At 48.8% G+C, this 13,945-nt stretch overlaps 4 protein-coding genes across 4 annotated transcripts; 1 reads left to right on the forward strand and 3 right to left on the reverse strand.

Moving 5' to 3' along the window:
* The first annotated feature begins 271 nt into the window (after positions 1–271).
* On the forward strand, positions 272–2,311 carry F5891DRAFT_115215 (uncharacterized protein). The gene is made up of 5 exons (XM_041365161.1): positions 272–405; positions 466–1,176; positions 1,231–1,992; positions 2,042–2,228; positions 2,273–2,311. The coding sequence occupies exons 1-4, from the start codon at positions 307–309 to the stop codon at positions 2,075–2,077; spliced, it is 1,608 nt and encodes a 535-aa protein (XP_041228667.1). The 5' UTR covers positions 272–306; the 3' UTR covers positions 2,078–2,228; positions 2,273–2,311.
* A 556-nt stretch (positions 2,312–2,867) lies between these two features.
* Positions 2,868–7,758, reverse strand: F5891DRAFT_1020421 (non-SMC mitotic condensation complex subunit 1-domain-containing protein). The gene is made up of 15 exons (XM_041361125.1): positions 7,628–7,758; positions 7,090–7,576; positions 6,616–7,003; positions 5,719–6,567; positions 5,485–5,669; positions 5,317–5,432; positions 5,128–5,264; positions 5,005–5,077; positions 4,482–4,955; positions 4,227–4,432; positions 3,758–4,178; positions 3,618–3,706; positions 3,293–3,562; positions 3,141–3,240; positions 2,868–3,093 (listed from the first exon to the last, which is right to left on the reverse strand). Exons 1-15 carry the CDS (start codon positions 7,740–7,742, stop codon positions 3,008–3,010), a joined length of 3,996 nt encoding a protein of 1,331 aa, XP_041228668.1. The 5' UTR covers positions 7,743–7,758; the 3' UTR covers positions 2,868–3,007.
* Positions 7,759–7,865: 107 nt separating this feature from the next.
* On the reverse strand, positions 7,866–9,219 carry F5891DRAFT_1276666 (uncharacterized protein). The gene is made up of 5 exons (XM_041370242.1): positions 9,106–9,219; positions 8,735–9,047; positions 8,528–8,682; positions 8,405–8,470; positions 7,866–8,349 (listed from the first exon to the last, which is right to left on the reverse strand). Exons 2-5 carry the CDS (start codon positions 8,861–8,863, stop codon positions 8,283–8,285), a joined length of 417 nt encoding a protein of 138 aa, XP_041228669.1. The 5' UTR covers positions 8,864–9,047; positions 9,106–9,219; the 3' UTR covers positions 7,866–8,282.
* A 2,190-nt stretch (positions 9,220–11,409) lies between these two features.
* Positions 11,410–13,736, reverse strand: F5891DRAFT_947764 (SAICAR synthase-like protein; the record flags this gene model as incomplete). Its single annotated transcript, XM_041374759.1, has 6 exons — positions 11,410–11,517; positions 11,573–11,758; positions 11,984–12,139; positions 12,198–12,882; positions 12,930–13,009; positions 13,056–13,736. The coding sequence occupies 6 exons, from the start codon at positions 13,734–13,736 to the stop codon at positions 11,410–11,412; spliced, it is 1,896 nt and encodes a 631-aa protein (XP_041228670.1).
* Between the last annotated feature and the right edge of the window lie 209 nt (positions 13,737–13,945).

The following is a 13,945-nucleotide window of genomic DNA, read 5'->3' on the forward strand; positions in this document are numbered from 1 at the left end:
CGCGCATTTTGTTTCTGTCTGTTTTGTACGAGGAGTATCGGAAAATCCGAACGTTACGATGAGTTGTAGAGAGTAGAACGGCTGAATCACAATACATCACCTCGTCTCGGTGAATGAGACGTTGGAAACCAGTACTGAAAGCTGTTTGCGTACGCCTGTTTCACTACAGCTGATCTGAGTGCCGCTGTACTCAGGGGCTGTCTATATACGGCGGATGTTGTTGTTCAAAGTAAACAACTGAACGTAGAACACTGGCTTCAATTTATACCATCTCATATCACGGTAGTGAACCAAGCTGAAAAGGAGATGAAGTCCAGATCTACAGGTTTCTTAGCTCTCGCTGAAGAACTCCAATCTTATATTCTGAGCCTCCTTCCTTACCGAGATATTCTACGTTGTACAACTGTGAGTGTTGATTGATCGGATTAATCATCGATCCTTTAATCTCAGTGATTCATCTTACAGGTATGCAGGACGCTTCGCCAGACGTACTTGTCCTCATCCGAGCTTCAGTATATCACTGAACTCGGTGGTCAGCAATTGCTCCCCGTCTCCGACACAGATCTCGACAACCACACTTCCATTTCCAAGCGTCTACAACTTCTGCGGGACAAAGCTCACGCATGGTTCAAATTTGATATCCACTCTTTCGAAAATGTGTCTATACCAGAACAATACCACGACGCGAAAACATCTCTCGCCGACAGACATCTCTGTTTATTCAACGAAGATGAACAATCGGCCAAGATCTTTCCAATACTGCCAAAACCCTCACAACAAAGGATTGAGCGTGATTGGCCTTCAGGATCACTGTGTTCAATTCCAAATGCAGATAGCATCGAGGTGTTTATGGACCCGGCGCAAAACTTGATTGCCATCGCGTGTATGATTGCCGATGAAACTCTCGAGATGGATGACGAGAGGTTGTACATCGACCTTGGAACCCTGGATGGAGATGGTGGCGTCCATCCCGAAGCTGCCGGAAAGACACTGTTTCTTTCAGGGCTTCCAAGATGCGAGGACGGCCTCTATACAATAGAAAATTGGAAACTCGAGGGTTTAGGGAGGCATATCGCCTTCCGGCGCTCTCTGCTGGTTCATGAAGGCGGCTATAAATTCGGCGAGGAGATATGGTTTATGCAAATTTGGGACTGGCAACACTCAACAACGTCCAGTGTGAGCGTTGGTCAGAAGCAGTCAATGATTTACAATTGACACTCGTTTTATTAGTGCGTGCTCAGTGACACAATAATAAACCCAGAGGTTGGGGAGTCACTTGATTTTTGTTTCCTTGGAAACGATAGACTGTTGATTGTCAGCAAGGACTTGAAGCTCTATTCGATCGAGGATCTGTCACAGGCACCTCAACTATTGGCCTGCTTCCTGATGCCTGTATCAGTGACGGGCATACAGTGCCTCCTTCCGATGGACGACATTGCACATAGTTCACAACTGCAGATGCAAGCCCAGCGAACGATGTGGACCTCAGACCCTAAAAATCGAATATTAGCCCTTATCACACGCACTCGGGATGCCACAAACTCATTGGCCTTCATTATTTCTACTAGGATTTTCTTTGACCCCCAAGCTGGGGTCTCCGATAGAATGGCAGGAATTCCATGGGAACATTGGGGTCCTCTAAATGCTCGTATTTTCGTGCACAACTGGCGGTGCAGAGTCGGTGTTAGCGGGAATCGAGTGTTGCAGGCATTTCCTACAATGGACATGACATTAGTGGAAGAATACCCGAATTATCTGTTGCATATGATGGACTTCAGCCCATTAGCTGTTGAGCGCCGGCAGGGATTAGGAATAGTGGTGAGAGAGCCATCTACGATAGAAATTCCCGAATTGGAGGAGACATTGACGACCTCCCTGCCTTACGTGGAGGTCGTGTCGGATAGAATATTTGGTGTCGACCAGGTGATGGACATATGGGTTGATAAGGACAGGATTTATTTGCCCAAGTTGAATACGGAGGAGTCAGATAGTGTAAGTTCTTGCGTTTCCAACGAAGCCCTATATGCTAATCTTTGTCCAGGATGGTATAGCCGAGCTCGAGGTCATTGAGATTTAGTCGCGAGCGGAGTCCGTACACCCTGAGGCCTGAGGAGTTAGTTATGACTCGAAAGACTACGCCAGAATCATAGTGGCACAAAATCATTTATCGCAGAGGTCCAAGAATGGCGACTAGCACGCCGAAAGCATCTTAGGCATCGATCCATGTGGTGAGGGATTTGTATGTTGTTGTATATTCTTTTCATAGCGTCAGGCTTCCATAGGTGATGTTTGTCGATGCTGAAGGTGTGAAGTGGAGTCGGCATCGAGCACCGCGTGCAAACACTGACTCAGTACTATTTGCAAAGCGCTGTCTGCTGCGTTAACCACAACATTTTCTCAGATCCCGACGGGTCTGTGCTGAGGAAGTCTTCAAGTGGTGAGCTACGGCGATGAACTTTTGAAAAACTCATACTTATCGTTCAACAATCTGGCACCAGTTCTACTGGTGTTGACTGGTATCTCTGTCCGCATCACCGCTGACAACGGTGACACAGGGGATGCACTGCGATTTGTGGACCAGAAGCCACTGGTAAGTAGCGTGTTGAAGAAGTCGGCCAACCCACCCGATAACAGGGCGGAGACTTTGGTTATGGTTATGAAGCCTACGGAGGTTTATCACATCATTGATAATCAGAAGCTCTTCAAGTTGGATCATGGTGTGGGTTGTGCATACTGTTAGTATTGTAGGCATATGACCTACCGTGACGTCTTGTTGTACAACAAAGTTGCAATGTGGAATCAATGTATATTATGATCGGCCCGTGTTTTGGATACATGCCGCCGAAACGAAGGCCTTCTAGCCATGCACAGTACTCATGCATCATGAATTGCAAGACATTCAAATACTCAATTCTAACCAAATTATAATGTTGGTACACCTGCGGAAATACTAATTTACGTGCTGGATGCATAGTTGCATTCAAGAGGTCCTAGATGTAGGTCCGGTTTACACATACATATCGTCATCATCCCGTGTGGCCGGGGCGTGCGATATTGGCTCAGGCTCGGCTTCAACAACTTTCTTGCGCACGGCTGCAAAATATGTGAGTAAGAAATCAAGGAGTATACATAGAACTCACATCGTCGTGTAGCTTTCCGTTTCGCAGCTGCTTTCTTGCCTTCAACGCGCTTTTCAAAGGCTTGGTCCTCTTCGCCTTGGCGTCGATGTTCGCTAAGTATCTGGAAGACTTTGAGACTCATGTTACAGGAATCCTGGTCAAAACGGCCGTACCGATTCAAACTCATTCAGCTCCGTGTCTGGCTTGTTCGCCGATTTATTGGAGCGCGCCTTTGTAAGTATCTCACTAAACCTCTCGAACACGCCCTCCTCGTGCAGCTTATCGCGGTAGAATTGCAAGCCTTCGATGAGTTTTTTGACCGATCGCTCTGACTTGAATGGGAGGAGAGACAAGCAGAATGCGATGTCGCGCCATTGACGGGGATCCTCAGAGAGTCTAAAACGCTGGCAAAGCTTCTCCACAATATTTTCGGCTTGCTTTTCCTGTTAGAAGTTTAATGAATCGGAACTATGACGATGGAAAGAGACGAGGACCGGCCTTTTCAATGAAAGAAAAGATGTAGCGCATGGTGCTTTTGAAAGTTTCCTCCTCGACGGCGTGGTCACCTGTGGACAAGTGACTGATAACTAGAATAATGATATGAAGAACGTTGATATTAAGAGTGAACTGAGGCATACCATCAGGTAGGTTGTTGTAGATCGCATTGTCCTTCGTCGACAGCTCCTTGAAAAACAGCTTCGCAAGGTCGGATATCCGTAGCTCCTCGTCCTCTAGACACTTAGCCATCTCGCCTAGCTGACCTTTCACTTTGATCATCCCGTTGAGGATCAAGTGCGTGAGCACCATCAGCGTGTTCTTCTTCACGACAAGATCTCCGTCAGAAAGGCCTTTATATAATTCATTGCTGTTCTCGTCGATGATGTTACTGAACGAGACTGCCACATCGCCGAGAGCAATGACAATGTTACTACGGATATTTGGATCTCTTGAGGTCTCAAGGATCTTGAAGAGGAGATGGTGGTGCTGATCGCAAAATTGTGAGCTGACACAGAGGAACTTGCTGAACGAGAGAGTTGCAGCAGCACGAAGTGTGCGATTCTGTTGTATGTGTCAGTAGTAATGCAGAGAAAATGACTCGTCACTTGCCTTGAATTTATGTGGACTACCGCACACATGGACTAGCAATGGGCCGTACAACTTCAGCAACGACTGCTCTCCATAGAGCAGCTCAGTTTCGCGAACGGCAGCTATCCGTTCACCAATCTCATCCTCTGCATTGCCAGCAACTTGATCAAGCTCTTCGGTCTCCTTATTGGCTCTATTGGGTGAGCCTCCAGCTGCAAGCTTTTCCGCTACGTAAAACGTCATTTGATAGTTTGAGTGCGTTTAAAGTGAACATACCTAACTGTTTCTCATCTTTTTGCCGCTTCCATTCCCTTTCCACCAGCTCCAAAAAGACGATGTGCTTGATGGCCACATGTCCTACGACAAAAAGCAGCTGACTGAGATGGAAGACATCTCCAAGATCTTTCTCGCTTGTACTCGACTGCTGGGTTGACAAGTGTGTACTAGAGGGCGCGTGCGAGGCTGGCTCCGGGGGTTCCATCTCTTGATCCACCTCCATCGTCTCTATGTCCGGCTCGGATGAAGGCTCCTCCGGATTTTGCTGCTTGGCAAATGCCCTCCGGGTAAGGTTCTTCACAAGGTTGTTACAAAGCTCGTCGGGATGCTCTCCTAGGGCGTAGATAGTATTGATTGCTTGTTCGGCCATGCCGAACCAGTCTTTCGATCGACAGGGGTGCTCTATCGTGTTTTGCAACTTACGGAAGATGGGGTTTTCCATCTCCATCCGAAGGGATTTATCGAGAAGAGATCCTGTTGCCTGTATGAGAAAATGATTGATGGGATACGGTTCCGTTCGTACCTTTGACTTTCTTTGCACTGCCGTTCAAGCGTTGCAGGGCAAGACACGTGTACCTTGCAAGTGTGAGGTCGGTCTGCCGTAGGGTGAATGCTTGGTATTGATGGGGTATTTACTCACACTCACCTTGCCGAATGGTCCAAGACCGATCTTCAGCAATGTGTCCACCTTCTCAGAAATAATGGTGCGTTTCGAAAGTGCCAACATTCCAAGTATGATGATTGCACCACGACGTTGAGAGCGGGGTAAAGCTTGAGGAGCGCCTAAAAATGAACATGAACCAATGTGTTGCGGCTGCAACGGAACGCCCCTCACTGTAAACTTGCCACAACTTATTGATCACATCATGATGGATCCGGCCATCTTCCATCATGATACGCATCATCTCTTCTAAACTGGTAAGCTCTGCAAGCGTTGCTTCGTATGTCAATCTTTGATAAATGTTCAAGGAGCTTTAAATCTGAGAAAGAGAGCTGGACCCACTCAATCATATTTTTGGCGATACGGTTCACTTGCTGCTTAGGTTCCATGTCGGGTAGGGGGTCAAAGTACAGCATACGGTAGCATTCAAGGAGCCTCGACCGCACCCCTTTCAGCTCCTTCCCGTCCTCCGACGTTGAGCTGTTATCCTTGTGCCATATGAGATGTAGCATACGTTTGATGCCCTTCTGGTAATGAGGTTAGATGGCCGTAACACGGAATAATCATATGTATCACCTCGGCACTGGCAAGCTGGTACTCAAATGCGACTCTGAAAAACTCCATACTCTCTAATACTTCTGCCTTGCTCGTGCTCCCCAAAAGCTGCGTGAGCCACACCATCCCGCCTTCTAGGGTACGGATGAAATCCAGTGCCTCCGTACAGTACTTCTTGCGCAAACTCATGGCAAGAATTTCATTAGTCTCCAGGGCAGCAAGTGCTTCTTGTTCCGAGACAATGGCTGTGACATCGACGGTAGATTTCCGGCTTGCCTTTTTCTTTTTAGGCTTCGGTTTTTCTGATGATGCGTCGCCGTCGTCGTTTGCATCTGTGTCCTCCATTTCCGTGTCTTCGTCCTCATCAGCATCTTCCTCTTCGACATTAGACTCTACCTCTTCTTTGTCATTTTGATCCCTCTCAACTGCTTTCCCGATACCCCCTTCCATCTCCTCCAACTTGTCCTTCCAAGTCTTATACCGTTCCTCCCACTTTTCCAAGCTCAAGTCACCTCCATACATATCCCCATATGGATGGGTCAGAATGAGCTTCACAAGTATCGAAATAGCGGCCTTGCGTACTGTGCTCGCCTTATCCTCCAACGTGTCAACGGCAGCGCGTGTGATCCGGAGCCGCTGCTCTGGAAGACGTAAAGGCAGATCAAGCATCTTCGAGAGTGTTGCAAAGACCTTAGAGCGTACGTAAGAGGATAGATCAAGCGTTCGCGAAAGTAGGAGTTCAAACAGCCCATCAAGCTGCTTGCTCGCTTGGTTAGAGCCATTCGTACGATTTGTCATGTCCTCAGACGTAGCGAGTTCACGAATGAGTGAACCGATAACTTCAACAATTGCCATGCGCATAGGATAAGACTACATGCTTGTCAGATGGGTAAGAAAAACTGTTTCCGGGGAGCGCACCTCTGAGTCGAGATGGTCAATCAAGAGACTGATTTGCTTGAGAACGGATCGCGGCGACTCCTCGCTGAACCTAACCAAGAATCGGGAGAACGCTCTCGGACCCTTGGTGTCCTGCGCACTGAACGATTTTCCAGCGATTTCGCGAAGTATCTCGTCGCCAAGTTGGGCGTGATCAAATTCCTTTGCCAGGATAGAAAGGCACTCTGCCATGGGTTCAGAGAGGTGTTCATAGTACTGCAAGGATTGCATGATGTTGATTTGCGCAGCGAGCGTGTGACCATGATGCTTTACAGCAAGGCAAATGACTTTGTAGACATGCATGCGGACGTTTTGAGTCTTCATATATTGTTCAGACTCGGCAACATGGTACGCGGGGCGGGTAAGGCATCTAAAGTAGGGTCAACAAATGTCTAAACAACCGAATTGGCGTATGTCCCCCGCCAAATCATGTGATATAGAGCAATCCGTACGCACGTTATGAACGCATCTCTCTCCGGGCTAGTCACCCAGATGCGGTGCGTCTTCAGTTTCAACGCCTTGCAAATGAGTTCCAGAGTGCCAGGGATCTGATCGATCCATGTCCATTGTTCCGCCTTCTTCGCAGCCGCCCTCGAGGTACCAGACTTTCCGCCCCTCCCACGACGCGACTTTACAGGTGCTGGTGGAGCGTCCTCTTCACCCATGGCCTTCACCTTCTCAGCGGCACCTACAAACCAATTAACTAAGAAGGCATACATTTCCAAAGGCAGCTTATGAGCCATAACAATCTGTTGATCTTCTTCCTTGGAGTCGCGTATTGCAGCATCAATTTGAGCTCCAAATGCAGAGAGTAGAGCGTCGAGCATTTTGCTCATATAAGCACCAGCGACTGCATCGGAATGCTTGAGAAGACTTCGGAATATATCAAATACCTCTGGATCAGTTATTTCTTCGGATGAATGAGCAATCGCTCCGACAGCCTCTAAGCTCGTGGTCAGTAAGAATCAAATGCCAACACCCAAGGCTAGCGTACGTTGCAATAAGGGGCCGGGATCGTTACTGTGGGGATCCTGGTCATTTGGGATTTCGTAGTTTGCGATGTCCTGAAGTGCCTGTAGCTCATCTTGAAGCTCGAACGATACGCTCATGGCCCTTGACTGATATCTGTTGAAAGGTAAAGCACGCCAACACGGTTTCTCTAGTGAGCACGTGCTTCGTGTTTATCACGTAAGCATCCTTGGTCTCTCAAACCACCACCATGGCGAGTTGCACTCACTCTCTGGGTTGCGAATAAACTAACTTCATGTTCGCAGATTATCCCAGGGACATCGTTTCGGCGGGCATGCGTATGTACATGTACAGGCCATTTTAAAACACAGCGACAAATACACCTATTGATTCCACCTCGCAACTTTGTTGTACAACAACTTACAAGACATCACGGCAGGTCATGCTACAGTACTTAATAGCGGCATACACAGCGCACGCCGCGACCCAACTCGAACTGCTTCTACTCATCGTTGATGTAGTAAACCCCCGTAGGCTTCACGATCAAAGTCAACGCCTTGGGATTAGATGGCTCGACCGAGTGCTTCAACACGAAGGCCACTTGCCAGTGGCTTCGGTTCCACAAATCGTACTTCCCCGGCTCGATATCTGAGAATCCAGCAGACCCCGTGTCACCGTTGTCATTGGTGATGCGGGCAGAGATCGTGTGCTTGGTGTTGTTGTAAATCCCAATCTGGGTCTCTGTGGCTGCCGGTGCGCCCAGAATGATTATTAGGAACTGGCTGCGAGCATCCGAACGCACCTGTGACAGACATTGTGCAGTAGTAAAGATATTTGAAAAAATTGGTCGATGCAGTGACAAAGATCCCTGGGGAATGAATCAGAATCAGAAAGGAGGACAAATGAAACTAGGCCTTGGACTCACTCAGAGTAATCAAAGGAGCGATGGGGACCTGCCTTCGAGACCGACCGCATATTTATACGCGTGAACCCGGTTGAATTCTCTCGGAGCTCGCATTCAAAGCAGCTCACATAGTAATTCCCCAGGCTATGATTGTCCGGCGGGGTTTGGAGGATCTTCTGAAGGTTATGGTTCAGACAATCAGAATTCAATGAAGCACTGGCAGCTGACCTTGTCAAAAAGAGGGGTACCTTGTGGTGAAGCTGCGGCGAAACGAGTAGCATTACTAACCGGCGACTCGTCATCATTCTTGCTGTATGTAACATGGCTTTGGAGCAGCATCCGAATCATGGGGCCCATCAAGGGTTCCCAGCGTGAAATGTGGCAAGTTCGAGTCGGATCCGACCATGGTGAATGGAAGCCTGACGGGGATTACGTCTCAAGCGTTGCTGGTAGTGGCACTCACACAAATTTGAGAGAGCTGAATAGTGTTACGAGCACATTTCGGGGTTGAAACATCGACTCGGAAATAAAACTTGAAGGACTGGTATGATAGCTATGAGTGGAATGATGATCTGCTCATTGACAAAGTTGCAACTTGCAATTGACCCCGGATCTGCAATATCACTGATCAATGTTTGACAACCACGTAACTAGTACTGTAAGGTACTCGACTTGAACTGAGAGGAGCGATATTATGTGAATATATGGCAAGGTGATCAGTTGATCAACCAACTTACATAAGTCAGTACATAGTGATATTGCAGATCCGGGGTCAATTGCAAGTTGCAACTTTGTCAATGAGCAGATCATCATTCCACTCATAGCTATCATACCAGTCCTTCAAGTTTTATTTCCGAGTCGATGTTTCAACCCCGAAATGTGCTCGTAACACTATTCAGCTCTCTCAAATTTGTGTGAGTGCCACTACCAGCAACGCTTGAGACGTAATCCCCGTCAGGCTTCCATTCACCATGGTCGGATCCGACTCGAACTTGCCACATTTCACGCTGGGAACCCTTGATGGGCCCCATGATTCGGATGCTGCTCCAAAGCCATGTTACATACAGCAAGAATGATGACGAGTCGCCGGTTAGTAATGCTACTCGTTTCGCCGCAGCTTCACCACAAGGTACCCCTCTTTTTGACAAGGTCAGCTGCCAGTGCTTCATTGAATTCTGATTGTCTGAACCATAACCTTCAGAAGATCCTCCAAACCCCGCCGGACAATCATAGCCTGGGGAATTACTATGTGAGCTGCTTTGAATGCGAGCTCCGAGAGAATTCAACCGGGTTCACGCGTATAAATATGCGGTCGGTCTCGAAGGCAGGTCCCCATCGCTCCTTTGATTACTCTGAGTGAGTCCAAGGCCTAGTTTCATTTGTCCTCCTTTCTGATTCTGATTCATTCCCCAGGGATCTTTGTCACTGCATCGACCAATTTTTTCAAATATCTTTACTACTGCACAATGTCTGTCACAGGTGCGTTCGGATGCTCGCAGCCAGTTCCTAATAATCATTCTGGGCGCACCGGCAGCCACAGAGACCCAGATTGGGATTTACAACAACACCAAGCACACGATCTCTGCCCGCATCACCAATGACAACGGTGACACGGGGTCTGCTGGATTCTCAGATATCGAGCCGGGGAAGTACGATTTGTGGAACCGAAGCCACTGGCAAGTGGCCTTCGTGTTGAAGCACTCGGTCGAGCCATCTAATCCCAAGGCGTTGACTTTGATCGTGAAGCCTACGGGGGTTTACTACATCAACGATGAGTAGAAGCAGTTCGAGTTGGGTCGCGGCGTGCGCTGTGTATGCCGCTATTAAGTACTGTAGCATGACCTGCCGTGATGTCTTGTAAGTTGTTGTACAACAAAGTTGCGAGGTGGAATCAATAGGTGTATTTGTCGCTGTGTTTTAAAATGGCCTGTACATGTACATACGCATGCCCGCCGAAACGATGTCCCTGCACAGCTTGCCACTGGCAGGCCTGTCTATTCGGTCGCAAACTCGAATAGACCCTCAATTTTCCTGTTCAAGACAGGCTTGCAGAACGCCATGCGCATACGATGATAAATTATACCTAAACTTATCATAAATAATGCTAGCAGCATGGCCCAAGAGACAACAAAAATGAAACGAGCGAATGCGGGTATGTACGAGGACGAGACGAAGCGTGTGCTATATGAACGAGTGGATGCGTGTCCGAACGAGAGCGTATATGTATACGAAAGAAACTGCCGAAGAAAAACGAGCGTAAACGTTGAGATGCGCGAAGGAGCGTGCAATGGCTTGGCCTCGTGCTCGTGCAGCAATAGCAAAAGTACGTCGTGCCCTCCCTCATCCTCTAAGTGAAAACAAAAAAATGATACGCGGCAGAGGTAGGATGGACAGAGCGCTAGATTAAGCATACGGCGATATTGAAGTTAAAGTGGCGTCGACGAGGAAAAGGAAATAGTGCACGAACGAGGGGGGAAAGAATGAAGGAATAAGAAAAGTGGAGAAGAGATTAACATGAAAAACCATTAAAAATAGAATATGTAGTGAGATGCAACGGTCGTGGGATGAGAGAAAGCATGCAGAAAATAAAGAGGGCATGAGCAAGGGAACATGAGGGATTGTGGATGGGGTCGAAAAAAATTGTAAAACGTGCTGCCACTGAGCAAGAAGGGAGAGAAAGACTGTACAATTTCCGATGCATCGCAAATGTCCGCGGATTCTCCAGATGAAGCAACTATAAAAGCAGGAAAACGAAGGATGATGCGTGATGCTGTCGTCCACCCCGCTGAGTCCATGACTACAAGGGGGCAGTATGTTCATACTAACGCGGGACTCAGCCGTTGCCTACGTGCAAAAATCAGCTATCGCCCACCATACACCACACACCACACGCACAAAAAACATCACTCAGCCTTAAACCGCGACCCACCCTCTCCTCCACGCATGACAGCTTTCATAAACCCAAAGAATCGGTCTGCGTATTCAGAAGGCGGGACTGGGCTGATTTTGTGCTGTTGAAAGGTGAGTTAGCGAACGAGGGAATGAAAGGACGAGAAAAAAACGCACCCGATCCGCGCTCAACCCCTTCCAAAAATGCTCACACTTCTTCAAACCCCCATACGGCGTCAAAATATCAATAATTCCCAAATAATAAATGACGTCCATCTCTTCGTTGCTTTCATTTGTCGCTTGGAGGCCTCCTTCGTCTTGGTAGAAGAGAAAGTGATCGCGGTCTTGAGTGGGGTGGGGTTGCTGCGAGGGTGCGTTGGAAGGGGTTTGATGCTGCGGGTAGGGAGGTTGAGGAGGCTGAGGTTGGGGGAGAGGATGAGATGGATGTGGTGGGGTTTGGAATGTCAGGTGGGCTTGTTGCGTGATCCCATTCCCATTCCCATTCCCACCCACATTTGCGTTGCTCGTACCCTTGGAACCAGAACGCGGACGCGTGCGCTGGGAGTAGGTGGGCGTAGACGGCGCGACGGTTTGCATCGAAGAAGGAGGCGAATCCGGGAGATCAAGCGTCGTCCCTAGATGGTGCGGATCAGATGCGCGCATGATTCGGCGCATAGCAATCGCTTCAGGCGACCGCCCGTCTTTCGTTTGCGTGGTTTTGCGTCGGATGGGTGGGACTGAGGGCTGCATGCGAGTCAGCAAGAGTAAGGATCATGAATAAAAAAATAAATGCTGGACGAACCTCGAACACCCTCAGCGTACTCCCTCTCACATTCTCCCTATTCCCCCTATTCCCCCAATGAAGCCCAACGAGCAAACTATAATCCATAACCCCAAGATCCCTCAACATCTCACTATCCCTCCTCAACTGCTCCGTTAAGAGGGCCCTCTTCTCTGGGCCAAGCTCCAGAACCCTATTACTATCGATCCAGTTCAAATCCTTCTGCACCGCGCGAGGATTCTGCTCCAGTTTCGCAGGTGGTACAATACGCCCGACAGTGCTCCCTTTGAGATCGTAAGACTCGTGAATGTCTTTGTGAGGCGGGAACAAATTATTCATAATCACGAAGTGAATCTTTTGTCCCCTGGGAAGCTTTACACGATGAAGGCCATAAAACCGGCTCAATAAAGTGTGAGGGTTCGCTTTGACGTGTTCCCAGTACTGCGGAAGAACGCGAAGGAGGAACTTGTGTTCTGCGTGCCGAATGGTCTTTATGATGAAGCGGTAATCGCGGGAGAAATAGAAGAAAGAGCCACTTTTGCCTGGGGAGGTGAGTTCGGAGAGGATGTATTTGGATGTAAGGGAGAGGAGGTAGTCTGCGGGGTCTAGAGAGAAGTGGTCTTCGCGGAGTTCGCGGAAGACCCATGGGGCATAGTCTTTGAATTTGAAGTCGTATCTCGCGGACGGAGTGAGTTCGTTCCCGACGCTGGAGAAATGTGAGTTCGGAATGTGGAACGGATGGACAATACGTACATATCGAAAGAGTATTTATGTCTTGCGGTAAAATCCTGTTCGGTGAGTGGTCGTTTTATCTTTGCCTGGCAACGTGAGACCTAGGTGGAATTAGAGGCTGCGCACATATAGAGATTGGGGACGCACAGCTATCCTGATGCCCGTGAGCATGTTATACATAAGGACGTAGTTTGCGTGGTCCTCTCCTATTAGATTGCCTACCAAGGGACGCTCGTCCTCTTTCTGAGCCACTTCGACGACGGCTGCTGCTGCGACTTCGGCAGCCTGCTTTCGCTTTCTTTCACGGCGAATCTGCTCTGCCTGTATTTGGATGTCATCCTCCAGTTCTCCGGTTGCGACATATGTGGATGGAGGTGGATGGGGACGGCGTGCGGAGCCTGTCGTGTTGCGGCGTACAGGACGAGTGGGTGGGTGGAGGAGACCATCTGGTTGTGGTGTCTTGGATGTGCTAGTAGATTGGGCATAACTGCTCGTCTGTGAGACTCTAGGGATTCTGGCAGATAATTTTGTCTCTGTGGAAGCACGGTGAAGGCGGTCGTGTGTGCGGTGACTGTTTATGGTGGCTGAATCCAACTCTACATCGATGTCTGTCTCGATGCCTTTCGGGAGTGGGTCTGACTTTGAGAGTCTGACTGGGAATAAGGCTGATAGATTGTCAGGCGACTCGTCTACGCTGGCTGGAGGAGAAGGTGGAGGTGGACCGATTGTATCCTCACGGGGGATGCTAGGCAATGGCTTTGGTGGGTGAAGGTGAACTGTGTCCCTTGTTACTTCTACTATGTGGATTTGAGTGTGAGTGTGGTCCATGTCTTGGCGAATAGTCGTCGTCGGCGAAGGCGCTGTTACAAATGATGTAGCTGAGGACGAGACCAAGCTCGATTGTCGGTCCAGTGCTGAATTGGGCTCGCTCGCGGTCAGAATTGAAATGCGGTTGGCCATTCACCCACGCTAAAATGATGAGTTCACCGTCGGACACGATGAGGGCAGACAGTCACAGACTGGACTGTCGTTGCAGG

Source organism: Suillus fuscotomentosus, assembly GCF_016647785.1.
Source record: "Suillus fuscotomentosus strain FC203 chromosome Unknown F5891scaffold_14, whole genome shotgun sequence".
Classification (NCBI taxonomy): domain Eukaryota; kingdom Fungi; phylum Basidiomycota; class Agaricomycetes; order Boletales; family Suillaceae; genus Suillus; species Suillus fuscotomentosus.